A 27437-nucleotide genomic window follows, 5' to 3' on the forward strand; every position below is an offset into this window, starting at 1 on the left:
TACAATGTCTAAGGTTTTATTTAGACACTGTAGGGGTACCATGCTCATGCACTGGTACCCTCACCTATGGTATAGTGCACCCTGCCTTAGGGCTGTAAGGCCTGCTAGAGGGGTGTCTTACCTATACTGCATAGGCAGTGAGAGGCTGGCATGGCACCCTGAGGGGAGTGCCATGTCGACTTACTCATTTTGTTCTCACTAGCACACACAGGCTTGTAAGCAGTGTGTCTGTGCTGAGTGAGGGGTCTCTAGGGTGGCATAAGACATGCTGCAGCCCTTAGAGACCTTTCTTGGCATCAGGGCCCTTGGTACTAGAAGTACCAGTTACAAGGGACTTATCTGAATGCCAGGGTGTGCCAATTGTGGATACAATGGTACATTTTAGGTGAAGGAACACTGGTGCTGGGGCCTGGTTAGCAGGGTCCCAGCACACTTCTCAGTCAAGTCAGCATCAGTATCAGGCAAAAAGTGGGGGGTAACTGCAACAGGGAGCCATTTCTTTACACAAGCCCCCCCCAGCCCACAGGCCAGGAGACTCAGCCCAAGCTGGGAGAGTCTTCCTAGTCTGTCAGGCGAGGAAGAGTAGGAGAAATAGGCTGGTTAGTTGCAGGGCCTACTCTGCCTTACATCCTTCTGTTCAGGTCATTCCCTTTGGGGAACTGACCTACTTCCACAGTGATAGGACCTAGTCTGAATTGCCTCTTGTCTGCCTCTTCAATGTCTCCACCCATTCTTTCTATTTTGGTCTTAGAGGTATCCACCTCTGCTAACCTTATCTTGGCCAGGGTTACCCCTAGCTTACCCAGAGAGGTTACCCAGAGCTGGAGTAACCCCACCATGACCAATAGGGTCAGGGGGCCTAACTTGCTATTTGGCATGGGGTCAGACCACCATGCTAAGGATAGTGCAGCCATAAAGGCTAACACCCAGCAGAGGCCACTGACAGCTGTCAGTGCCCAGAACCACACCTTTAGCTCTTCACCTAAAAGGGAAGGGGCTAAGTTACAGGCCTCTTTGGGTTCAGGTTGCCTGTCTGCTGTATTAGAGTGGGGGGTTACCACATCTTGTAGTAAACACCCTTCTTCCACTCTTTCTTCTGTTAGCTGAGGAGCCACCCACTCAGGTTTAACAGTTGCCTGACTAGCCAGGACTTCTTGTGGGTCAGGTTGGACTTTATCAGGGCCATTTTTGGAGTTCTCCCCTACTGGAGCAGAATCTCCTTGGCTTGCTGTAACCTTGGCTAAAGGTTGTCCACCCTTCCTACTCTGTTTTCTTTTCTTCTTCTTCTGGGGCCTGCTTGCATTTACTGCAGAGGCAGGACTTCCAGAATCCTTGGGAGAGGACTGGCACTGGACCAGTTCCTCTCTTGGGCTCTGACTAACCTCTGGGTAGTCATTTCCAAGGAGACAATCAAGGGGGAGGTCTGTACTGACTATTACCCTTCTCCAGCTAAGAGTGCCACCCACTTCTATGGGTACTAAAGCCACAGGCCTCTTAGTGACCCTGTCTAGGCTAACTCTTACCCTGGCAGTCTCACCTGGGATGTACTGGTTTGAGAGCACCAGCCTGTCATGCACAATAGTGTGACTGGCACAAGTGTCTCTCAGGGCAGTGGTTGGGATTCCATTCACCAGTAGGTGGTGGAAGTGTCTACTTCCCTCTGGAATCTCCAACTCACCTGTTGGGCCCTGTTTCCAGTTGAAGGCTATGAAGACCTCCTCATCTGAGGAGTCATCTCCCATGGCTACACTGGTTACCCCTGGAATTTTGTTCTGGGGTTTGTTTTTGGGACAAGAAGTGTCCTTGGTGTGGTGCCCAGACTGTTTACAGTTGTGGCACCATGCCTTAGTGGCATCCCAGTTCTTACCCTGGTACCCACCTTTGTTTTGGGTTGTGTCTTGGGGCCCACCCACCTGTTCTGGTTTTTGGGGGCCTACAGAGGACTCTTTTTCTTTGTTTCTAGTGTCACCCACTTTCTCCTGGGGAGTTTTTGTAACCCCTTTCTTTTGGTCACCCCCAGTGGAAGTTTTGGTTACCCTAGTCTTGACCCAGTGGTCTGCCTTCTTTCCCAATTCTTGGGGAGAAATTGGACCTAGGTCTACCAGATACTGATGCAACTTTTCATTGAAGCAGTTACTTAAAATGTGTTCTTTCATAAACAAATTATAAAGCCCAACATAGTCACACACTTCATTTCCAGTTAACCAACCATCTAGTGTTTTTACTGAGTAGTCTACAAAATCAACCCAGGTCTGGCTCGAGGATTTTTGAGCCCCCCTGAACCTAATTCTATACTCCTCAGTGGAGAATCCAAAGCCCTCAATCAGGGTACCCTTCATGAGGTCATAAGATTCTGCATCTTTTCCAGAGAGTGTGAGGAGTCTATCCCTACACTTTCCAGTGAACATTTCCCAAAGGAGAGCACCCCAGTGAGATCTGTTCACTTTTCTGGTTACACAAGCCCTCTCAAAAGCTGTGAACCATTTGGTGATGTCATCACCATCTTCATATTTTGTTACAATCCCTTTGGGGATTTTTAGGATGTCAGGAGAATCTCTGACCCTATTTAAGTTGCTGCCACCATTGATGGGACCTAGGCCCATCTCTTTTCTTTCCCTTTCTATGGCTAGGAGCTGCTTTTCCAAAGCCAATCTTTTGGCCATCCTGGCTAACTGGATGTCCTCTTCACTGGAGTTATCCTCAGTGATTTCAGAGTTGTTGGTCCCTCCTGTGAGGGAACCAGCATCTCTGACTATTATTTGTGGAGTCAGGGCTTGAGAAGCCCTGCTCTCCCTAAGTAGGACTGGAGGGGGGGAATTTCCCTCCAAGTCACTATCTTCATCCTCTGAGTTGCCATCCTCAGAGGGGTTGGCCTTTTCAAACTCTGCCAAAAGCTCCTGGAGCTGTACTTTGGTAGGTTTGGGGCCCATTGCTATTTTCTTTAGTTTACAGAGTGACCTTAGCTCTCTCATCTGTAGATGGAGGTAAGGTGTGGTGTCGAGTTCCACCACATTCACATCTGTGCTAGACATTTTGCTTCTAAAAGTTGGAATACTTTTTAAGAATCTACAACTGGTTCTAGAATCTAATTCAAACTTTTACAAACTTTTAAACTCTAAAAGAAATGCTAAACAGGATCTAACACAAGGCCCTAGCAGGTCTTTTAAGAATTTAGAAAACTTTTCAAATTGCAAAAATCAATTTCTAATGACAATTTTGGAATTTGTCGTGTGATCAGGTATTGGCTGAGTAGTCCAGCAAATGCAAAGTCTTGTACCCCACCGCTGATCCACCAATGTAGGAAGTTGGCTCTGTATGTGCTATTTCAAAGTAAGGAATAGCATGCACAGAGTCCAAGGGTTCCCCTTAGAGGTAAAATAGTGGTAAAAATAGATAATACTAATGCTCTATTTTGTGGTAGTGTGGTCGAGCAGTAGGCTTATCCAAGGAGTAGTGTTAAGCATTTGTTGTACATACACATAGACAATAAATGAGGTACACACACTCAGAGACAAATCCAGCCAATAGGTTTTTGTATAGAAAAATATCTTTTCTTAGTTTATTTTAAGAACCACAGGTTCAAATTCCACATGTAATATCTCATTCGAAAGGTATTGCAGGTAAGTACTTTAGGAACTTCAAATCATCAAAATTGCATGTATACTTTTCAAGTTATTCACAAATAGCTGTTTTAAAAGTGGACACTTAGTGCAATTTTCACAGTTCCTAGGGGAGGTAAGTATTTGTTAGTTTTACCAGGTAAGTAAGACACTTACAGGGTTCAGTTCTTGGTCCAAGGTAGCCCACCGTTGGGGGTTCAGAGCAACCCCAAAGTCACCACACCAGCAGCTCAGGGCCGGTCAGGTGCAGAGTTCAAAGTGGTGCCCAAAACACATAGGCTAGAATGGAGAGAAGGGGGTGCCCCGGTTCCGGTCTGCTTGCAGGTAAGTACCCGCGTCTTCGGAGGGCAGACCAGAGGGGTTTTGTAGGGCACCGGGGGGGACACAAGTCCACACAGAAATTTCACCCTCAGCGGCGCGGGGGCGGCCGGGTGCAGTGTAGAAACAAGCGTCGGGTTCGCAATGTTAGTCTATGAGAGATCTCGGGATCTCTTCAGCGCTGCAGGCAGGCAAGGGGGGGGTTCCTCGGGGAAACCTCCACTTGGGCAAGGGAGAGGGACTCCTGGGGGTCACTTCTCCAGTGAAAGTCCGGTCCTTCAGGTCCTGGGGGCTGCGGGTGCAGGGTCTCTCCCAGGCGTCGGGACTTTAGGTTCAAAGAGTCGCGGTCAGGGGAAGCCTCGGGATTCCCTCTGCAGGCGGCGCTGTGGGGGCTCAGGGGGGACAGGTTTTGGTACTCACAGTATCAGAGTAGTCCTGGGGTCCCTCCTGAGGTGTCGGGTCTCCACCAGCCGAGTCGGGGTCGCCGGGTGCAGTGTTGCAAGTCTCACGCTTCTTGCGGGGAGCTTGCAGGGTTCTTTAAAGCTGCTGGAAACAAAGTTGCAGCTTTTCTTGGAGCAGGTCCGCTGTCCTCGGGAGTTTCTTGTCTTTTCGAAGCAGGGGCAGTCCTCAGAGGATGTCGAGGTCGCTGGTCCCTTCGGAAGGCGTCGCTGGAGCAGGATCTTTGGAAGGCAGGAGACAGGCCGGTGAGTTTCTGGAGCCAAGGCAGTTGTCGTCTTCTGGTCTTCCGCTGCAGGGGTTTTCAGCTGGGCAGTCCTTCTTCTTGTTGCAGGAATCTAATTTTCTAGGGTTCAGGGTAGCCCTTAAATACTAAATTTAAGGGCGTGTTTAGGTCTGGGGGGTTAGTAGCCAATGGCTACTAGCCCTGAGGGTGGGTACACCCTCTTTGTGCCTCCTCCCAAGGGGAGGGGGTCACAATCCTAACCCTATTGGGGGAATCCTCCATCTGCAAGATGGAGGATTTCTAAAAGTTAGAGTCACCTCAGCTCAGGACACCTTAGGGGCTGTCCTGACTGGCCAGTGACTCCTCCTTGTTATTCTCATTATTTTCTCCGGCCTCGCCGCCAAAAGTGGGGCCTGGCCGGAGGGGGCGGGCAACTCCACTAGCTGGAGTGTCCTGCTGGGTTGGCACAAAGGAGGTGAGCCTTTGAGGCTCACCGCCAGGTGTGACAATTCCTGCCTGGGAGAGGTGTTAGCATCTCCACCCAGTGCAGGCTTTGTTACTGGCCTCAGAGTGACAAAGGCACTCTCCCCATGGGGCCAGCAACATGTCTCGGTTTGTGGCAGGCTGCTAAAACTAGTCAGCCTACACAGATAGTCGGTTAAGTTTCAGGGGGCACCTCTAAGGTGCCCTCTGTGGTGTATTTTACAATAAAATGTACACTGGCATCAGTGTGCATTTATTGTGCTGAGAAGTTTGATACCAAACTTCCCAGTTTTCAGTGTAGCCATTATGGTGCTGTGGAGTTCGTGTTTGACAGACTCCCAGACCATATACTCTTATGGCTACCCTGCACTTACAATGTCTAAGGTTTTATTTAGACACTGTAGGGGTACCATGCTCATGCACTGGTACCCTCACCTATGGTATAGTGCACCCTGCCTTAGGGCTGTAAGGCCTGCTAGAGGGGTGTCTTACCTATACTGCATAGGCAGTGAGAGGCTGGCATGGCACCCTGAGGGGAGTGCCATGTCGACTTACTCATTTTGTTCTCACTAGCACACACAGGCTTGTAAGCAGTGTGTCTGTGCTGAGTGAGGGGTCTCTAGGGTGGCATAAGACATGCTGCAGCCCTTAGAGACCTTTCTTGGCATCAGGGCCCTTGGTACTAGAAGTACCAGTTACAAGGGACTTATCTGAATGCCAGGGTGTGCCAATTGTGGATACAATGGTACATTTTAGGTGAAGGAACACTGGTGCTGGGGCCTGGTTAGCAGGGTCCCAGCACACTTCTCAGTCAAGTCAGCATCAGTATCAGGCAAAAAGTGGGGGGTAACTGCAACAGGGAGCCATTTCTTTACAGTGATGCAATTAGAAGTTTTAAAAACTGGTGCTATTTCTTGGTAAAAAAAAAAGAAGTAAAAAAGTACAAAGTCATGAAAAACAGTGCCAAGGCGCTGACAGTGTGAGACCGGGCCCTCACATGCCCCCAGCTGACGAGCATTCTCACCTGTGCCAAGTAGCTCACAGTGTGTAAGACCCGGCGCCATCAGTGGTCCAGGCGGGCGCAGGTCTCACCAGTGCCAGGGAGCTGACAGTGTGAGACGGGGCCCACACGTGCCCCCAGCTGACCTGTGCCAAGTAGCTCACAGTGTGTAAGACCCGGCGCCATCACTGGTCCAGGCGGGCGCAGAACTCACCAGTGCCAGGGAGCTCACAGTGTGAAAGACCCGGCGCCATCACTGGTCCAGGCGGGCGCAGGTGTAACCTGTGTGAGATGCATCTCCTCACCCCTCCACTAACCACACTTCTAACGTGTGTGAGAGCTCCCAAGGTGTGAGAATCGTCTCTTCACCCCTCCAGCTGGCCGCAGGTCTCACCAGTGCCAGGGAGCCCTCGTGGTCTGAGACAGTCCCCCTGCCGAGGGATCACTGTCAGAATATCGGAAACAAAAATATCATGTGGACAGAATATCGGAAACAAAAATATCAAGGACCAAAATATTGAGAAGGTATGTGCAAATAGTTAAATATAGATTCACTGTTATTAACTCCATAGGTACATACCATGAAGATATATATTGCCAAGGTACATATATGTGGAGTTATGTATAGTAAAACTATGCTTACCTATAGAAACTTTCCAATATTTTTGCCCTGGATATTCTTCACACAATATTCTGTCCCACAATATTCTGTCTTAATACCCTGCCCAGCTTGCTGAACTCACATAGTGTGAGACATAGCACCCCGCTACTCCAGATGCCGACAGGTATATGGCTCATGATCCTTACAGAGTGTGAGTCATGACCCGTTTACCGATCCATCTGACTATAGATAAACCCTGCCCCAAGTGGCTCCTGGGATGGGAGCCACACGTTCACCTATCTTGATAAGTCGGAAGGCGTGAGTAGGTTGAGTGCTGTTTGCATCTTGCAGAGTGAAGTTTAGTGTCCGGAGCAGAGTTTCCACAGTCTGTGTCACTTTCTCTCTCTCTCTTTCTTGTTCAGGTGAGATGTTCATCCCATACTACACCGGCAGAGTCATCGACATTCTGGGCTCCAAGTACAAAGAGGCCGACTTCTTCGCCGCCATCTTCTTCATGTCTATATTCTCCATGGCCAGGTCAGTAGAGGGGTCTTTAACTGCAGCCGCCAGTGGTCTCCCCCAGAGGCCATCAGGTACATATCTGACTATCACTTCCGTAGGATCATAGGACAGTGAGTGGTTACTGGGCAGTATTCTGGTGTCCCCTACAGGCCATCAGGCAAATATCAGTGAGTCCTTTCCGTAGGATCCTAGGACAGTGAGAGGTTACTGGGCAGTATTCTGGTGTCCCCTACAGGCCATCAGGCAAATATCAGTGAGTCCTTCCCTTAGGAACCTAGAACAGTCCGAGGTTACTGGGCAGTATCCTGGCGTTCCCCATAGGCTTTCTGGTAAACATTAGTCAGTCCATTCAAATATCAGTGAGTCCTTCCCTTAGGATCCTAGGACAGGGAGAGGTTACTGGGCAGTATTCTGGTGTTCCTCACAGGCCATCAGGCAAATATCAGTGAGTCCTTCCCTTAGGAACCTAGAACAGTCCGAGGTTACTGGGCAGTATCCTGGTGTTCCCCATAGGCTGTCAGGTAAACATTAGTCAGTCCTTTCAAATATTAGTGAGTCCTTCCCTTAGGATCCTAGGACAGGGAGAGGTTACTGGACAGTATCCTGGTGTCCCTCAGAGGTCTTCAGGTGCATATCTGACTATCCTTTCCGTAGGTCTTCCTTGGTGAGAGCAGGGTCGAGCCTCCATTGGCTTGCACCCTCTGGACCTTGGGAACAGAGCACGACGAGATGCTCCGCTCCTCACGAGCGCCTAGAAGTGCATTCTACACAAACCAGAGCAGTATGTGCACAGACTAGTGAAAGGAAGACGGTAGCAAAGGGTGTAAACTGCAGTGTGGATCGTGTGAGGCTGAACCGGGCCCGTGGAGGAAGGAATCTTCTTTGAAGCCTCGTTTGGAGTTTCCAGATATGAAAAGTACAGTCTCCACAAACTCGGTGCAGCCAATGGTACCGACGAAGAAAGGAGACCTGGTAGAAGGCGGGCACACCGTGGAAAGCCTGGTGTGAGGGTATGTATGGAGTCTCCTCGCCACAGTAGTGCAGGGACGAGACATCAGCTCACTGAAGAGCGAGGCCAGTGAAAGGTCCACAATCTACTTAGAGAGCCAGGCCCTCAAAATGACATGAAGTCCCCTGGGGTTTGCACCAGCCCCACCTGAATGATAAACTGTGTGCGTCTTTCACACGGAGATCTCGGCTACAAGAAGAGGGTGGGCACCTCTGTGGACCCCGGTGGGCTACCTGCAAGAAGAGAGTGGGCACCTCTGTGGTCCCTTGCCGGATACCTGCAAGAAGAGAGGTAGCCACCTCTCTGGACCCTGGTGGGCTACCTGCAAGAAGAGGGTGGGCACCTCTTTGGAGCCTGGTGGGCTAATTGCAAGAAGAGGAGCGGGCACCTCTGTAGAGCCTGGTGGGCTACCAGCGAGAAGAGGGTGGGTACCTCTGTGGAGCCTAGTGGGTACCTGCAAGAAGAGGGGCGGGCACCTCTGTGGACCCTGATGGGCTACCTGAAAGAAGAGGGGAGGGCACCTCTGTGGACCCTGATGGGCTTCCTGCAAGAGGGGCGGGCACCTCTGTGGAACCTCGTAAGCTACCTGCAAGAAGAGGGGCGGGCACTTCTGTGGACCCTGGTGGGCTGCCTACAAGAAGAGAGTGGGCACCTTTGTGGACCCTGGTGGGCTACCTGCAAGAAGAGGGGTAGCCACCTCTCTGGACCCTGGTGGGCTACCTGCAAGAAGAGGGTGGGCACCTCTCTGGACCCTGGTGGGCTACCAGCAAGAAGAGGGTGAGCACCTCTGTGGAGCCTGGTGGGCTACCTGCAAGAAGAGAGTGGGCACCTCTGTGGACCCTGGTGGGCTACCAGCAAGAGGAGCGTGAGCCCCTCAGTGGACCCTGGTGGGCTACCTGCAAGAAGAGGGGTTGGGCACCTCTCTGGACCCTGGTGGGCTACCTGCAAGAAGAGGAAGGGTAACTCGGTGGAGCCTGGTGGGCTACCTGCAAGAAGACGGGTGGGCACAGTTCTGGCAAACACTGTACATTCAACAACAGTGTAAACCATGAACTGTGTCCAAACACTCCTTTCTTCCTGCAAGATGAGGAAAAAGCATTTGAAGCAAGCAAATCTGCAACAGCTTTGTAGGGTAACACAGCACCACACATGTATGAGTCCTTCTAAGGAGTCACTACTACCTTAGGGTCAGGACCTCTTAGTGTGCAGTCGGAGGTTTGTGCAGGTGGGCCTCTGTGTAGATACAGCTTTTTACTTACGGGGCTCTGTGTAGATAGGGCTTTGTACGGACGGAGCTATGTGTAGATAGGGCTTTGTACGGACGGAGCTATGTGTAGATAGGGCTTTGTACGGACGGAGCTCTGTGTAGATAGGGCTTTGTACGGACGGAGCTATGTGTAGATAGGGCTTTGTACGGACGGAGCTATGTGTAGATAGGGCTTTGTACGGACGGAGCTATGTGTAGATAGGGCTTTGTACGGACGGAGCTATGTGTAGATAGGGCTTTGTACGGACGGAGCTATGTGTAGATAGGGCTTTGTACGGACGGAGCTATGTGTAGATAGCGATTTGTACGGACAGAGCTCTGTGTAGATAGGGGTTTGTACGGACGGAGCTATGTGTAGATAGGGTTCGGTGCAGACGGAGCTATGTGTAGATAGGGCTTTGTACGGACAGAGCCCTGTGTAGATAGGGTTCGGTGCAGACGGAGCTATGTGTAGATAGGGCTTTGTACGGACAGAGCCCTGTGTAGATAGGGTTCGGTGCAGACGGAGCTATGTGTAGATAGGGCTTTGTACGGACAGAGTTCTGTGTAGATAGGGCTTTGTACGGACGGAGCTCTGTGTAGATAGGGCTTTGTACGGACGGAGCTCTGTGTAGATAGGGCTTTGTACGGACGGAGCTATGTGTAGATAGCGATTTGTACGGACAGAGCTCTGTGTAGATAGTGATTTGTACCAACGAAACTCTGTAGATAGGGCTTTGTACGGACGGAGCTCTGTGTAGATACAGCTTTGTACGGACGGACCTCTGTGTAGATAGCGATTTGTACGGACGAAGCTCTGTAGATAGGGGTTTGTACAAACGGAGCTCTGTGTAGATAGGGTTCGGTGCAGACGGAGCTCTGTGTAGATAGGGCTTTGTACGGACAGAGCCCTGTGTAGATAGGGTTCTGTGCAGACGGAGCTCTGCGTAGATAGTGTCCTGTGCAGATGGAGCTCTCTGCAGGTGGGAGTGTGTGTGAGTACGGCTCGGAACTCACGGAGCTCCTTGTAGGAGGGACTCCAAGCAGACAGAGCTCTGTTCAGGTGGAGCTCTGTGTAGATAGGGTTCTGTGCAGGATGGAGCTCTGTGTAGATGGGGTTCTGTGCAGGATGGAGCTTTCTTTAGATAGGGATATGTACAGATGGAACTCTGTGTAGATAGTGTTCTGTGCAGACAGAGCTCTCTGCAGGTGGAACTGTGTGTGAGTATGGCTTTGTACGGACAGACCTCTGTGTAGATAGGGTTTGTGCTGGGTTTGTGCAGGACAGAGCTCTGTGTAGATAGGGTTCTGTGCAGACGGAGCTCTGTGTAGATAGGGCTTTGTACGGATAGAGCTCTATGTAGATAGGGTTCTGTGCAGACAGAGCTCTGTGTAGATAGGGTTCTGGGCATACAGAGCTCTGTGTAGATAGTGTCCTGTGCAGACAGAGCTCTCTGCAGGTGGGAGTGTTTGTGAATACGGCTCTGAACATACGGAGCTCCTTGTAGGAGGGACTCCATGCAGACAGAGCTCTGTGCAGGTGGAGCTCTGTAGATGCTGCTTTGTACTTATGGAGCTCTGTATAGATAGGGTTCTGTGCAGGATGGAGCTCTGTGTAGATGGGGTTCCGTGCAGGACGGAGCTCTCTTTAGATAGGGATTTGTACGGATGGAGCTCTGTGTAGATAGTGTTCTGTGCAGACGGAGCTCTCTGCAGGTGGAACTGTGTGTGAGTACTGCTTTGTACGGACAGAGCTCTGTGTAGATAGGGTTCTGTGCAGGACAGAGCTCTGTGTTGATAGGGTTCTGTGCAGACGGAGCTCTGTGTAGATAGGGTTCTGTACAGTCAGAACTCTGTGTAGATAGGGTTTTGTGCAGGTAGGAGCTCTGTCTAGATAGTGTTCTGTGCAGACGGAGCTCTGTGTAGATGGGGTTCTGTGCAGACGGAGCTCTGTGTAGATGGGGTTCTGTACGGATGGAGCTCTGTGTAGATAGGGCTTGTACGGACAGAGCTCTGTGTAAATAGGGCTTTGTATGGGCATAGCTCTGTGTAGATAGGGCTTTGTACAGACGGAGCTCTGTGCAGATAGGGTTCTGTGCACAACAGAGCTCAGTGTAGCTAGGGTTCTGTGCAGGACAGAGCTCTGTGTAGATAGGGTTCTATGCAGGACGGAGCTCTCTGTAGATAGGGCTTTGTACAGATGGAGCTCTGTGTAGATACGGCTTTGTACTTACGGAGCTCTGTGTAGATAGGGCTTTGTATGGACAGAGCTCTGTGTAAATAGGGGTTTGTATGGACAGAGCTCTGTGTAGATAGGGTTTTGTACAGACAGAGCTCTGTGCACAACGGAGCTCTGTGTAGATAGGGTTCTGCGCAGGACAGAGTTCTGTGTAGATAGGGTTCTATGCAGGACGGAGCTCTGTGTAGATAGGGCTTTGTACAGACGGAGCTCTGTGTAGATAGGGCTTTGTACGGACAGAGCTCTGTGTAGATAGGGCTTTGTATGGACGGAGCTCTGTGTAGATACAGCTTTGTACTTACAGAGCTCTGTGTAGACAGGGTTCTGTGCAGACAGCTCTGTGTAAGCTCTGTGTAGATGGGGTTCTGTGCAGACGGAGCTCTTTGTAGATACGGCTTTGTACAGACGGAGCTCTGTGTAGATAGGGGTTTGTACGGACGGAGCTCTGTGTGGATACAGCTTTGTATTTACGCAGCTCTGTGTAGATAGGGTTCTGTGCAGACAGCGCTGTGTAAGCTCTGTGTAGATGGGTTTCTGTGCAGACAGAGCTCTGTGTAGATAGGGCTTTGTACGGATGGAGCTCTGTGTAGATAGGGGTTTTTACGGACGGAGCTCTGTGTAGATAAGGGTTTGTACTTACGGAGCTCTGTGTAGATAGGGTTCTGTGCAGACAGAGCTCTGTGTAGATAGGGTTCTGTGCAGATGGAGCTCGGTGTAGATGGGGTTCTGTGCAGACAGAGCTCTGTGTAAATAGGGTTCTGTGCAGATGGAGCTCTCTGCAGGTGGGACTGTGTATGAGTACGGCTCTGTACGGATGGAGCTCCTTGTAGGAGGAACTCCATGCAGACAGAGCTCTGTGCAGGTGGAGCTCTGTGCAATGGTTGGGGTTCTGTTCAGCAGAGATTCCATGCAATGGGACCTTGTTGAGTTGTGTTTTTTTTTTCCTGCTCTAAAGTATTTCTGTACTGTTTGGTCATATTCCAGGTGTGTAAACCCATTGACCAACACGTGTCCTCTCTGGTCAAACTGTATAATCTGTCAGAAGCTAGATTTTGACATTTTGTTAGCTGGATGCTGCTCCCTCACTTAAAGGGGTGGAGGTTTAACAATGCTCAGCCGAAGCTGCTCTGTTCATTTTTTTATCATCTGATGCTTGATAGTCGACGGCTCTGTGTCTGAACGCTGCTTCGTGTCTCCGACTAGTGCTCGAGGACGTTCTGTTCCTTACCAAAGTCCCAGTGTTAGATCTCCGGCTCTGCGCACACCTGCTGTGCAGGGGCGGCTCCTCTGCTAGGGCGGAGCACCCCGCCAGCAGCAGGAGCTGCAAAACTTTTATAGAAACAACATTATAAACTTTGTTTATTGTGTTGTTTCTATAAAAGTAGGTGAGACCACGGGCATGACGTGGACGGAGGGGGAGTGCTCAGCACTCCCCCTCACTGCGCAAGTATGTTTGGCCGGCTGTCTGAAGTCCGGGTTAACCCCCATACTCAGTGTGCTCTTTCCAGCGCAGTAGCAACAGTGGCCAGGCTGGTGAGAGCCCGCACAGGCGCCCTGGCTCGGCACTCCCAGCCATTCCTGACGCTGCTCTGAGCAGCATCAGCATTGGCCGCAGGGCAGGCTGGGAGCCTCTGCCTGAGGAGACGGAGCAGAGCGGATGGAGCAGGGCGGGAATACCCACCACAACGCCGAGGCAACTCATCCTTGACGCAGAGTAAGGTAACGCAGCGTCTTGCGCTGATTTGTCTTATGCCGTATATGTGAGGCCATGGAAAGTCACGCAGGGTGGCTGTGCGTCGCGTCATAGGTATGATTGACAGGCTTGTGCGGCCGGAGTGTCAAAAAGTGATGCTTTGGTGATGCAAGTCTCTCATAAAGAAGCCCCAAAATATTCTGTAAGTTTTTTTTAGGTCGTATAGCGTCTGGCAGCTACACATAAAATAAGAGCAGCTCAAATGAAAAATAAATAAAAGAAAGATGTTACTCCGGGTGAGATGCACTGTAGTACATTGTGAAACCTCTTAGTGAATGCACTGCAGAGGTCTGTGTGTAACCGGAGAACCACAGAATTAAATCTTGTTTGGTGCCGTGGAGAATAGTGACGTGTGTATCTGTAGTGCCACGAGGTCACCGCTTGTGACAGAAAACACTGTGAAACTGTAAGTCATTATTTTATACTTTTATTACACACAGCGTAAGGCCACTCCAAAAAAAGGTTTCGTATAAAACGGTGCTTCCAAAATGTAGATTTAAGTAATGGCAGAGCACCTGAAATACAATTTTTGGGCCGAGCACAGCAGCTGCTGTGATGTATTTGTGGGGTTCTGCCACGCCCACCTCCCGCCCATCAGCTTCATTGGTTCTTGGGCTTGCCCTGCAGAAACCCCTTGATGTGATTGGTAGATGCTTTCCTTTTGATACACCTTGCAGACTGGCCCTGTCACATGGATTAGTGCACCGTTGCCATGTGCTTTAGTGCGGGCACTACTTTTCTTTCTCTCTCCCCGTCGCGCTCCGTGGCGCTATACAATTGCATGCAGCGCCTACTCGATGGGGGGGACGGGCGGATCTAGATTTCCTTCCCACAGTGAAACACAGACCGCAGCCTGCGTCTGTTGTTGGAATGAAAGTGTTGTCAGCATTAGCAGAGCAGGCGGTGTCATCTCAAAGATGTGCTTGAAAGGCGCCCACACCTTTGTGTAACTCAGATGAAGGACAATCCTATGTTCACGTTTTAATTAGATTTTTCACACAATGCAGTTGTGATACACAGTACTGTGTCCGCGTAATTCACCGATTTGAAGGAAAGCGCTTGGGTCATAGATGGAAACTGCTCGCATATAAGCGCTATATTATGATGAAACGTCAAAGCGCCATGAAGGAAACACCGGTAGTGCCTTTGAATAGTAGCGCCACCCTCAGCGTAGCCGCTGCTAATGGCGTAAGTAGCGATCAGATGCGGTTTTTAAAACTCACTTTCAGATGAAGGTTTGAGTGCTGGAAAGACTGGACAGTCGCCTCTGCACCCAGATCACGGCGCAGTGTTACTGAAAATAAAGGCTCAATACTAGGCGCTTTTAGAAGGGATTAGCAGACAGCTGTGCGGTGACTGAGGTCTCATGGGGAGCATCAGCGCGCGCGGGAGGGTGAAAGCCCCCTCACTTCCCCCCCTGCAGATCCTGCGGGATTCTTACCCCTGAGAAAGAGGGAAACCCCCCCCAGATGCAGGACGCAGGAGGTTGTTATATACTTAAAAGCAGCCGAGCAGCGAATAAACTATGAATGAACCCCGGGTGCTGCGAAGACAAGTGTCTCAGTGTTGCAGGAAACGTGGCACTTTTGTGGCTCTATAATTAACATTCTCCAGTGCCTGGAAAGCCAAGGAATCAACACTTCCAGTGAATTCTACGAGACCCCATGACTGTATTACACTTCTTTTTCACAACTAAGTATCTGTGAAACACCAGGATTCACTTTGAATCCTGATGAAGTGACGTGTACAATCCCGCCCAAGGTGTGCTCCAGGCACCATCAGCAGGGCCTTTACCTGCTGCTGCACTGAGAACCCAGGCTGAGTTCAGAAAAACGCGAGTATGAAAGAGTGGCGAAAGTGGGTTCTACTGGGATTAGCAGGGCGGATTTAAATCAGGATGCTAAAGGGCAACATTTTCATTTTATGCTGCAGAGAGAGGAAGAAGGTAAATGGAAGTGCTTTAGTTAAATGCTGGGCCAGTGGAATTATGTGGCAGGAAAAAACCAAATTATGAGGCAGAGCTGACCAATTTATGTGGCAAGAAAAGTCCAATTATGCATTTACAACGCCAATACCTCTAACTCTTGCAAATGTGAGATCTATTGCATTGCAAGTGCTTGTTTTTAATAGCTGTCCCTTCCACAGCACCAGGTTAAGTAAGCGCTATGTAATTACAATTACAAGTAAAAGCGCACACTTCATAGCACAGTTGTTCACTCTTTCCATTACCACTCAAAACTAATATATGTTTATCATCACAAAGCTTTTGAGTAGGTCAATTAAAGCCAGCACCGGCTCCAAAGCATCCTTTACAAGTGCAGAATGACTCGTAGCACATTTCATTCAGAAAGCAGGCGGCCTGGCACGAAGGTGTCTTTAGCTGTCTGTGCAGTCTCGTTTCACAGCTCAGGAGACTCACTGAATCAAAGTTCAGCTGAAGTATTTTAAAGATGGGACAAAGTGAGGGTGGGGGAATGCTCGCCCCCCTGCCCAGGGCTACAAACCCCCCCCCCCCGGGGTTCGCACTCCACAGATTGAAGATCTCTGCTCTAGACCGTATTTCGCTGCTTACCAGGCCAGGGGTTGGTCCTCCGTTAGGGCAGAGAAGCCTCACCCTCCCCACCAGCAGCAAAAGCTGCAAAACCTTTAACCCCTTCGCTGCCAGGCCTTTTTTTGGGCTATTTGGGGAAGTTCGCGTTTAGGCCCTCATAACTTTTTCTCAACATAAGCTACATAAGCTAGCCAAGCCAAATTTGCCCCCTTTTTTCCAACATCCTAGGGATTCTAGAGGTACCCAGACTTTGTGGGTTCCCCTGAAGGAGGCCAAGAAATTAGCCAAAACACAGTGAAAATTTCGTTTTTATAAAAAAAATGGCAAAAAGGGACTGCAGAAGAAGGCTTGTGTTTTTTTCCCTGAAAATGGCATCAACAAAGGGTTTGCGGTGCTAAAATCACCAGCTTCCCAGCTTCCAGGAACAGGCAGACTTGAATCAGAAAACCCAATTTTTCAACACAAATTTGGCATTTTACTGGGACATACTCCATTGTGAAGCTTTTTTATGTGCTTTCAGCCTCCTTCCAGTCATTGACAGAAATGGGCATGAAACCAATGCTGGATCCCAGAAACCTAAACATTTCTGAAAAGTAGACAAAATTCTGAATTCAGCAAGGGGTAATTTGTGTAGATCCTACAAGGGTTTCCTACGGAAAATAACAACTAAAAATAAAATATTGAAATTGAGGTGAAAAAAACTGAAGTTGTTCTCTATGTTTCACTCAGTAACTTTTTCCTGCAATGTCAGATTTTTGAAAGCAATATACTGTTACGTCTGCTGGACTCTTTTGGTTGCGGGATATATAGGGCTTGTAGGTTCATCAAGAACTCTAGGTACCCAGAGCCAATAAATGAGCTGCACCCTGCAGTGGGTTTTCATTCTATACCGGGTATACAGCAATTCATTTGCTGAAATATAAAGAGTGAAAAATAGCTATCAAGATAACCTTTGTATTTCCAAAATGGGCACAAGATAAGGTGTTGAGGAGCAGTGGTTATTTGCACATCTCTGAGTTCCTGGGTGCCCATACTAGCATGTGAATTACAGGGCATTTCTCAAATAGACTTCTTTCTTACACACTCTCTTATATTTGGAAGGAAACAATGTAGAGAAAGACAAGGGGCAATAACACTTGTTTTGCTATTCTATGTTCCCCCAAGTCTCCCGATAAAAATGATACCTCACTTGTGTGGGTAGGCCTAGCGCCCGCAACAGGAAATGCCCCAAAACACAACGTGGACACATCACATTTTTTGACAGAAAACTAGAGACCTAGGGGAATCCAAGATGGGGTGACTTGTGGGGCTCTGACCAGGTTCTGTTACCCAGAATCCTTTGCAAACCTCAACATTTGGCTAAAAAAATAAGTTTTCCTCACATTTCGGTGACAGAAAGTTCTGGAATCGGAGAGGAGCTACAAATTTCCTTCCACCCAGCGTTCCCCCAAGTCTCCCGATAAAATTGATACCTCACTTGTGTGGGTAGGCCTAGCGCCCGCGACAGGAAATGCCCCAAAACACAACGTGGACACATCCCATTTTTTGACAGAAAACAGAGGTGTTTTTTGCAAAGTGCCTACCTGTAGATTTTGGACTCTAGCTCAGCCGGCACCTAGGGAAACCTACCAAAACCTGTGCATTTTTTTAAACTAGAGACCTAGAGGAATCCATGCATGCATCTGTGGCGCTAAAATGACACATTGCTGGACTAGCGTAAAAAATGATGCTACTCCAGCAGTGCCAGGAGGCCCCCATTCAAAAAAGCCCAGCGTCAGTTTACGCCTGCTCCGAGCAGGCGTTAACAAAGTGACACAGTTAAGGCGCAGAACGACGCAGTGAAATCTTGTAGATTTCACTGCACCAGATCTGCATGGCTTCTAATGGGGAATGCCTACCTTGTATACATTATACTTGGCGCAGATAAAATGTGGTGCAAGGCTTTACAAACTGGCGCAATGGACCCATTGTGCCAGTTTGTAAATGTGGCAACCTGTAGGTCAGGTCCTTCCACATTCGCGTTCTCTGTAAAGGACACTTAACTGGAGGGTATCTCAAAGCTCGTGATTGAGTATTTCCCACTTCAGTGCCTTCGTGGCCAGTCTGCAGACTTTGAATTCTCACTTTGCACTCCTGATAATATCTTCAAGTTCCATGCCTGTTCACTGTGGCTGCCTGGATGGCTGACAGTTGTCTAAAGCTCAGTTCAGATGAACATAGATCCTTCTCCTATGTGGGCCTCCCACCCCCTTGTCCGACACTTGGTGGCTGTGAGGAAAGTGGTGTCTTATATGGCGTGGTTGTGTGCCCTCACAGTGGAATACACTCACTATTCCATCTTGGAGCCGGTCAGCCTCATTTGTAAAACCTTAGCTTAACCCTGGTGGCTTTGAGCAGTCTGGCTTCGACAAAGAAAGAAATGCTTAGAAGAAACAAAACAATGAAATAAGAAAGTCACACAACATGAAACAAATCCAACACCAATTTATACACATAAATCTTATTTTTATGAATGTGTTGACACCAAAATGAACAAAATCAGCCTGAGTGCTTGAAGATATAGAGTTTTAATTAAAAGGTAAATCCCAGGAGAAATCCAACAAACATTGGTAACAGCAAAGTTTGGAACCTTTGTCCAACTTTTGTAAAGTTGTGTTTGACTATTCCAGCTCAATTTGGGCGACCAACTCCAGCAGGGAGGAGATTAAGAGGGTCAGTGAGGAAATGTAGGACAGTTACCTTGTTGCCAAAGTAGTCTCCGGTCCAGTACCAAGCTCCATGGGTGAACCGCCTTAGGCATAAATGGAGTGGCCCTGATGCAAGGGATACATGATGCTAAACTTGCTCTAGGATGTTGAGGATGCTGTGCGGTCGACAGGTGACTTCCTGGAACTACTTTTCTGTCCATGGTCCAGGTGGGCCGACTTTGGCCTCAGGAGTTGATGTCCCTCAAAGTACTTTTTTGTCCAGCAAAAGTGTAGTTGCCATTGGACTACTGGTCTCTGATCATAGCAAAAACCAGTGGTTCCCTTTGGCTAGCTAGTGTCTGTCTTGGGCAACCAAACTGCTCTCTGACGACTTTCGCAGGTCCTGCACACTCGGGTGCAACTTTTGTACATCGGGGCTTGGTCTCCCAGGCTGCACGTTGCCGGTCAGTCAATCGATTGGGCCGACTGACTAGCCAAGGTGGGCTTCTTTAGCTTTTCTAGCACTGCTGCTGTAACAGAAAGTCAGCAAACTGACACCACAGTTACAATCCCTGCCTTGTTAGCCCAAAGATCAGTAGGTGCCATTCAGAGGTTGGTGCAGCCTCTCTTGCCAGGCCTAGGAAACACAACGGCAGTCCTTCTTCCGTCCAGACATCATCTGTGGTCTGGGTGCCAGGGTTGTCATATTAATGCCCAAAAGTGCCCTCCGGGGATGAACCGCTTACTAGCCAATATGCTACGAGATACCTTCCTGCCGGATGATGAGTTCCTGCAGTGCGTGGCATCTAGCTATCCCAGAGTGCACTATTCTGCCCACTCCGAGGATGGATGAACCCTTCTGTCGATGTGTGGAGCTTGGCAGACCGTCCTAGAGGTGCGACTGCCTGACTGCTACATGCCCTGGGAAAGAAAGGTTTGGCAACTGTTCTCCCCTCTCTCTCAACGCCAACCGGTCTACCAGAACAAACGAGCAACCTCTCTCTAGGGTGTCCACTATTATCTTTCCAAAGGTAGCTTCCCCTTTGAAGTGCGACTTTTGGGCTCACCCTCTGTGGCTTCCTGCCAGGAAGAGGTAAGACCGGCAGGCCTTGAGTGTTCCTGCTCCTGGAAGTCATTCACACTTTTCCTATGAGAGCAGACATCTGTCTTCTGGCCAGCATCTGTGAAAGGCCACCAGAAAACTTGGGCAACAGAGTGGCAACTTTCCAAACGTTGCTTATACTCAAAAGTTACATCAAATTTGACATGGGCATCAAGTCAGATTTAATGCAACAATTAAGTGGATACCTTGAGATATCAAAATCAACTGTACAATTCAGACGTTAGCACAGCTAAGTTGGCCGACTGGCACCCTCTGCTCACCAATGGGGCTATTTTCCAAAGTGAAACAGGTTTTTATTGTTAGTACATCTAAAGTTTTATGTTCTACTTACTAATTGTCAGAAATTGGGTTGTTTGATGAGAGGGGTGTGAGCCCAGGTCAAGCAACAGCCACAGTGCCTTAGAAGATGGACCACAAAAAGTCACTAAATTAACCTGTGCTTAACCCTGGGTCGCTTGGCACAAAAAACAGACAGACTAAACTTAAAGGCAACGTGTAAAGAATTTATGCAGTACACAAGCAGTAATAAAGTGAAATACCAACACAATAAAAATCCCAAACCAATTAAAAAAAATAGAGTACATTTCAATAAAAGATTTTACACAAAAATTCAGTAAGTAGAACCAGATTTATGAAGTTTCAAAATTTAAGGATCAAAAGAGCACCTAAAACATAAAAGCACCAACCTCGGACATCTGGTTGCGGGAGCCTGAGGCAAAGTCAAAAGTTAAGACTGACTGCAATGGAGCGCATTTCACGCACATGAAGTGGACTTGGCCTGGTCAGCGCTTCCCTTCAGATTTAGAAAAATGTAAAAGAATGAGAATGTTATGTTAATCAGTGTTTGATATGTTGGTAGTGACTCGCCCTTGAAAGGGCATCTCGGCGCTATAGCAGAAGTAAAGTGGGAATGCAACAAATCAGAATAACCAAGTTTTGGGATTGTTTTTAAAACCTGTGAAATCAGTGCGTGAACAGATGTACAGGTGCAGCCTATTCCAATGGTGAGGGGCAAGATGAGAAAAGGCCGACCACCGAATTTTGATGTACAGATATGGCGTGGACATAATAAAAGGTTATTTTTGATCTTCAGTTTCTATCTGGACAATAAAAAGTGAGTTTCGCCTGTAAGTATCTAGGGCCTTTGCTGATCAGGGATTTGTGAGTCAAACAGAGCAGCTTAAACAGCGCTCTGTCCTGACGGGAAGCCAGTGAAGAGCTCTAAGCGAAGGGCGCGACGGTGAACCTGGTGCCAGTTTGTTAACCAGGAGGGCTGCGGGGTTCTGGTCTACCTGCAGTTTGGAGAGAAGTGATTCATTAGATGCAACTATTAGAGCAGTTCCATAGTCAATGCGTCTGATTATTAATGCTTGAGCGGGAGGCTTCCTTGAACTCAATGGAGGCCACTGAAAAATCTCCTAAGGAGGAGCATAGGGCCAGATGTACGACCATTTCATTTTGCAAGTCTCTAATTACAATTCATTGTGAATTGCAATTAGACACTTGCGAAATTAAATGTACAAATGTGTGTCAGACACATTTAGTGATTTCCAATGGGGTGGCAAATGACCTAATTTATTAATATTCATGAGGTAGTTTATAATTTGCGACCCCATTTGGAATGGCTACACTCACAGGGATGGTGGCCTTCTGGGGCCAGCAGACCACCATGCCTGTGACTGCTTTTTAAATAAAGTAGTTTTTTAAAGAACCCAGCCCGTTTTCCTTAAGGGACAGTGGGATGCATTTAAAAGAAAAAAATGACAAGTTTTCTTTTCATTTTTTCAGAGTAGGCAGCGGTCCGTGGGACCACTAGTTGCTCTGAAAACATGCTTTCTCTTCTATTCACAAAGGGGAAGAGGTTACCACCAACTTCAAGTTGGTGGTAACCGCAATTGTTTTGCGACTGCATTCACAAAACAATCTTACATACCACTGCGACTCGCTATTTGGCACCCCCTTCCAAATAGCGACTCGCAAACCTATTTTGTGGTTCGATCAATAGAATACTGAATCACAAAATAGCATTGGTACATACCAAAATGTTAATTTCTGGTCACAAATGGTGTAACTCTGTGAATTAGGCCGTTTGCAAACAGAAAATAGCTACATACATCTGGCCCATAGTTCTGAAACAGGTACCACACTTCATCCAAAAGTACACTGTTAGAAATGGGGTCTCTAGTTGGCAGTCGGTTTGCACCCTGTCCAAGGAGGGACCCTCACTCTAGTCAGGATAAGGGAGATACCCGCTCAGATAACCCCTGCTCACCCCCTTGATAGCTTGGCACGAACAGTCAGGCTTATCTCAGAAGCAACGTGTAAAGCATTTGCACATAACACACAGTAACACAGTGAAAACACTACTAAAGGACACCACACCAGTTTTAGAAAAATAGCCAATATTTATCTATATAAAACAAGACCAAAACGATAAAAATCTAACATACAGTGCTAAAGATATGAATTTTGTAAGATTTATCTTAAAAATACAGTTCCTTGAAGTCTATAGCTCCACCTGGGGCTATCACGGCGTCGTGATCAACAAAACCAATATTTCAGGCCGGCCACGGCGACGCAGGCCAGCTACAGTGTCTGGAAGACCCACAAACAGTACCTTGGATTTGCAGGGCGTCATGATCCTCGTAGTGAGCTCCGGAGAGCGGTATCGCTGGCGTCGCAGTGTCGGCTCTGGAGTCAGTGGGGAGTCGTCGGACCCTTGAGATCACACACTCTGTGGATCAAACTCCGGGCTGGTGAAGTCAGGAGCACTGGCGTGGATGGCATCAGGGCTGTGGTGTGAAGCTTGACAATGCGACGTTGTAGGAAAGTACCATCTTGCCTGGCATGTTACCCCCATATTTCACTGTATATATGTTGTTTTAGTTGTATGTGTCACTGGGACCCTGCCAGCCAGGACCCCAGTGCTCATAAGTATGTGCCTTGTATGTGTTCCCTGTGTGATGACTAACTGTCTCACTGAGGCTCTGCTAACCAGAACCTCAGTGGTTATGCTCTCTCATTTCTTTCCAAATTGTCACTAACAGGGTAGTGACCAATTTCGCAAATTCACATTGGCATACTGTAACACCCTTATAATTCCCTAGTATATGGTACTGAGGTACCCAGGGTATTGGGGTTCCAGGAGATCCCTATGGGCTGCAGCATTTCTTGTGCCACCCATAGGGAGCTCTGACAATTCTTACACAGGCCTGCCAGTGCAGCCTGAGTGAAATAACATCCAAGTTATTTCACAGCCATTTACCACTGCACTTAAGTAACTTATAAGTCACCTATATGTCTAACCTTTACCTGGTAAAGGTTGGGTGCTAAGTTACTTAGTGTGTGGGCACCCTGGCACTAGCCAAGGTACCCCCACATTGTTCAGGGCAAATTCCCCGGACTTTGTGAGTGCGGGGACACCATTACACGCGTGCACTATACATATGTCACTACATATGTATAGCGTTACAATGGTAACTCCGAACATGGCCATGTAACATGTCTAAGATCATGGAATTGTCTGGGAAGACAATTCCATGATCCCCCGAGTCTCTAGCACTGACCCGAGTACTGCCAAAATGCCTTTCCCGGGGTTTCACTGCAGCTGCTGCTGCTGCCAACCCCTCAGACAGGTTTCTGCCCTCATGGGGTCCAGCCAGGCTTGGCCCAGGAAGGCAGAACAAAGGACTTCCTCAGAGAGAGGGTGTTACACCCTCTCCCTTTGGAAAAAGGTGTCAGGGCTGGGAGGAGTAGCCTCCCCCAGCCTCTGGAAATGCTTTGATGGGCACAGATGGTGCCCATCTCTGCATAAGCCAGTCTACACCGGTTCAGGGATCCCCCAGCCCTGCTCTGGCGCGAAACTGGACAAAGGAAAGGGGAGTGACCACTCCCCTGACCTGCACCTCCAGTGGGAGGTGCCCAGAGCTCCTCCAGTGTGCTCCAGACCTCTGCCATCTTGGAAACAGAGGTGCTGCTGGCACACTGGACTGCTCTGAGTGGCCAGTGCCAGCAGGTGACGTAAGAGACTCCTTCTGATAGCCTCTTACCTGTGTTGCTAGCCTATCCTCCTTCCTAAGTAGCCAAACCTACTTTTCTGGCTATTTAGGGTCTCTGCTTTGGGGAATTCTTTAGATAACGAATGCAAGAGCTCATGAGAGTTCCTCTGCATCTCTCTCTTCACCTTCTGCCAAGGAATCGACCGCTGAGTGCTCCGGAAGCCTGCAAAACTGCAACAAAGTAGCAAAGACGACTACTGCGACCTTCTAACGATGATCCAGCCGCCTTCTCGACTGTTTTCCTGGTGGTGCATGCTGTGGGGGTAGTCTGCCTCCTCTCTGCACTAGAAGCTCTGAAGAAATCTCCTGTGGGTCGACGGAATCTTCCCCCTGCAACCGCAGGCACCAAAAGCCTGCATCACCGGTCCTCTGGGTCTCCTCTCAGCATGACGAGCGAGGTCCCTGGAACTCAGCAACTCTGTCCAAGTGACTCCCACAGTCCAGTGACTCTTCAGTCCAAGTTTGGTGGAGGTAAGTCCTTGCCTCCCCACGCTAGACTGCATTGCTGGGTACTGCGTGATTTGCAGCTGCTCCGGCTCCTGTGCACTCTTCCAGGATTTCCTTTGTACACAGCCAAGCCTGGGTCCCCGACACTCTAACCTGCAGTGCACGACCTCCCGAGTTGTCCCCCGGCGTCGTGGGACCTTTCTTTGTGACTTCGGGTGAGCTCCGGTTCACTCTTCTTTGTAGTGCCTGTTCCGGCACTTCTGCGGGTGCTGCTTGCTTCTGAGTGGGCTCCTTGTCTTGCTGGGTGCCCCCTCTGTCTCCTCACGCAATTGGCGACATCCTGGTCCCTCGTGGGCCACAGCAGCATCCAAAAAACCTAACCGCGACCCTTGCAGCTAGCAAGGCTTATTTGCGGTCTTTCTGCATGGAAACACCTCTGCAAGCTTCTTCACGACGTGGGACATCCATCCTCCAAAGGGTAAGTTCCTGGTCCTCTTCGTTCTTGCAGAATCCACAGCTTCTACCATCCGGTGGCAGCTTCTTTGCACCCACAGCTCGCATTTCCTGGGCATCTGCCCACTCCCGACTTGATCGTGACTTTTGGACTTGGTCCCCTTGTTCCACAGGTACTCTCGTCCGGAAATCCATCGTTGTTGCATTGCTGGTGTTGGTCTTCCTTGCAGAATTCCCCTATCACTACTTCTGTGTTCTTTGGGGAACTTAGGTGCACTTTGCACCCACTTTTCAGGGTCTTGGGGTGGGCTAGTTTTCTAACCCTCACTGTTTTCTTACAGTCCCAGCGACCCTCTACAAGCTCACATAGGTTTGGGGTCCATTCGTGGTTCGCATTCCACTTCTAGAGTATATGGCTTGTGTTGCCCCTATACCTATGTGCTCTCATTGCAATCTATTGTGACTGTACATTGCTTGCATTGCTATTTATTGCTATTACTGCATAATTTTGGTATTGTGTACATATATCTTGTGTATATTTGCTATCCTCATACTGAGGGTACTCACTGAGATACTTTTGGCATATTGTCATAAAAATAAAGTACCTTTATTTTTAGTATATCTGTGTATTGTGTTTTCTTATGATATTGTGCATATGACACCAGTGGTATGGTAGGAGCTTTACATGTCTCCTAGTTCAGCCTAAGCTGCTCTGCTATAGCTCCCTTCTATCAGCCTAAGCTGCTAGACACCTCTTCTACACTAATAAGGGATACCTGGACCTGGTGCAGAGTGTAAGTACCCCTTGGTACTCACTACAAACCAGGGACGTGGGGTGCCCACAGGTCACGGTGTAGGCAGCGGCTCTGTGACGGCAACCAACGGCGTCGGTGAGACCAGGGCTGTGGTGTGAAGCTGGGCGGTGCGACGTACAGTGTCCACAGGTCACGGTGCAGGCAGCATTGTCGTAGTTGCTGAAGCGCTGTCATTGGTAGGCCCAAGCCAGCACTGCGGGATGGGACAGTGCTTTGTGACCATCACAAACGGTGTCCACAGGCCACGATGCCGGAGTGCGGGGCCCACAGGTAGCGGTGCGAGCAGCGGCTCGGTGAAGTTGTCAGATGACGTGTCGGTGAGACCAGGGTCGCAGTGCGAAGCGGGGCAGTGCGGCTCTGTGCGGCATCAGCGTGTCACGGTGCAGGCCAGTGGCTTCGTTGATGGCGTCACAGTGGTTTCTTCTCTTGAACAGCGCATAACACACAGTTCCCAGTGCTGCAGGTCGAGGAAACTGAAGCCTTTGGTGTTCCTGAGACTTCCAACAGGAGGCAAGCTCTACTCCTAGCCCTTGGAGAACCTTCTCAAGCAGGTCACACAGCAAAGTTCACCCTTTGCACTCTTTTCAGGCAGAGGTAGCAACTGCAGGCCAGTCTAGGAAAGCAACACAGCAAAGGGACAGTACTCCTCCTCCAGCTCCTCAGCTCTTCACCTGGGCAGAGGTTCCTTGATTCCAGAAAGATTATAACAGTCTGGGGTTTTGGGTCTTCTTTTTATACCCTCTTCTGCCTTTGAAGTTGGCAAACTTCAAAGCAAAGTCCCAAGTGTTTGCAATATCCTTCCTTGTCCAGGCCAGGCCCCAGACGCACACCAGGGGGTTGGAGACTGCATTGTGTGAGGGCAGGCACAGTCCTTTCAGGTGTGAATGACAACTCCTCCCTCCCCTCTGGCTCAGATGGGTCATCAAGATATGCCTCCCTTTGTGTCACTGTCTAGAGGAGAGGTGTGAACAGGTCAACTGTCAGACTGACCCAGACGGGGAATCCACAAACAGGCAGGGTCACAGAATGGTTTAAGCAATAAAATGCCTACTTTCTAAAAATGACATTTTCAAACACAATCCAGAAACCAACTTCAATAAAAGATGTATTTTTAAATTGTGAGTTCAGAGACACTAAACTCCAAATTTCTATCTGCCCTCAAAGGAAATCTGTGCTTTAAAGTTATTTAAAGGCATCCCCCATGTCAACCTATGAGAGAGATAGGCCTTGCACAGTAAAAAACGAATTTGGCAGTATTTCACTGTTAGGACATATAAAACACTAGTATATGTCCTACCTTAAACATTGACTGCACCCTGTCCATGGGGCTACCTAGGACCTACCTTAGTGGTGCCTTACATCTAGTAAAAGGGAAGGTTTTTGCCTGGCAGGAGGGGACACTTGGCAAGTCGAATTGGCAGTTTACAACTTGAAACACAGACTCTGCAGTGGCAGGTCTGAGCCATGTTTACAGGGCTACCAATGTGGGTGGCACAACCAGTGCTGCAGGCCCACTAGTAGCATTTGATGTACAGGCCCTGGGCACCTCTAGCGCACTTTACTAGGGCCTTACTAGTAAATCAAATATGCCAATTATGGATAAACCAATCAACAGTACAATTTACACAGAGAACACGTGCACTTTAGCACTGATTAGCAGCAGTAAAGTGTGCAGAGACAATAAACCGGCAAAACCAGACCTTAAAAAAGTTTGGGGATAACCCTGCAAAAAGGGCCATTTCCAGCATACACCAAGGGGCATTTTTAAGAGCCCCTAGCGCCTCCTTGCGCCACATTAACGTGATTGTTTTTACGCTAATGTGGCCCAAC

The 27437-nt window shown here is 48.9% G+C and overlaps 1 protein-coding gene across 1 annotated transcript in view; it reads left to right on the forward strand.

Annotated features, from left to right (window-relative positions):
* The window catches only part of TAP2 (transporter 2, ATP binding cassette subfamily B member), a 130903-nt gene that overhangs the window by 24314 nt on the left and 79152 nt on the right, over positions 1-27437 (forward strand). Inside the window, exon 3 of the mRNA XM_069241929.1 lies at positions 7127-7241. Within this exon, the coding sequence (XP_069098030.1) occupies positions 7127-7241 (115 nt within the window). The remainder of the gene's footprint in view (positions 1-7126; positions 7242-27437) is intronic.

Source organism: Pleurodeles waltl, chromosome 6, assembly GCF_031143425.1.
Source record: "Pleurodeles waltl isolate 20211129_DDA chromosome 6, aPleWal1.hap1.20221129, whole genome shotgun sequence".
Taxonomy (NCBI): domain Eukaryota; kingdom Metazoa; phylum Chordata; class Amphibia; order Caudata; family Salamandridae; genus Pleurodeles; species Pleurodeles waltl.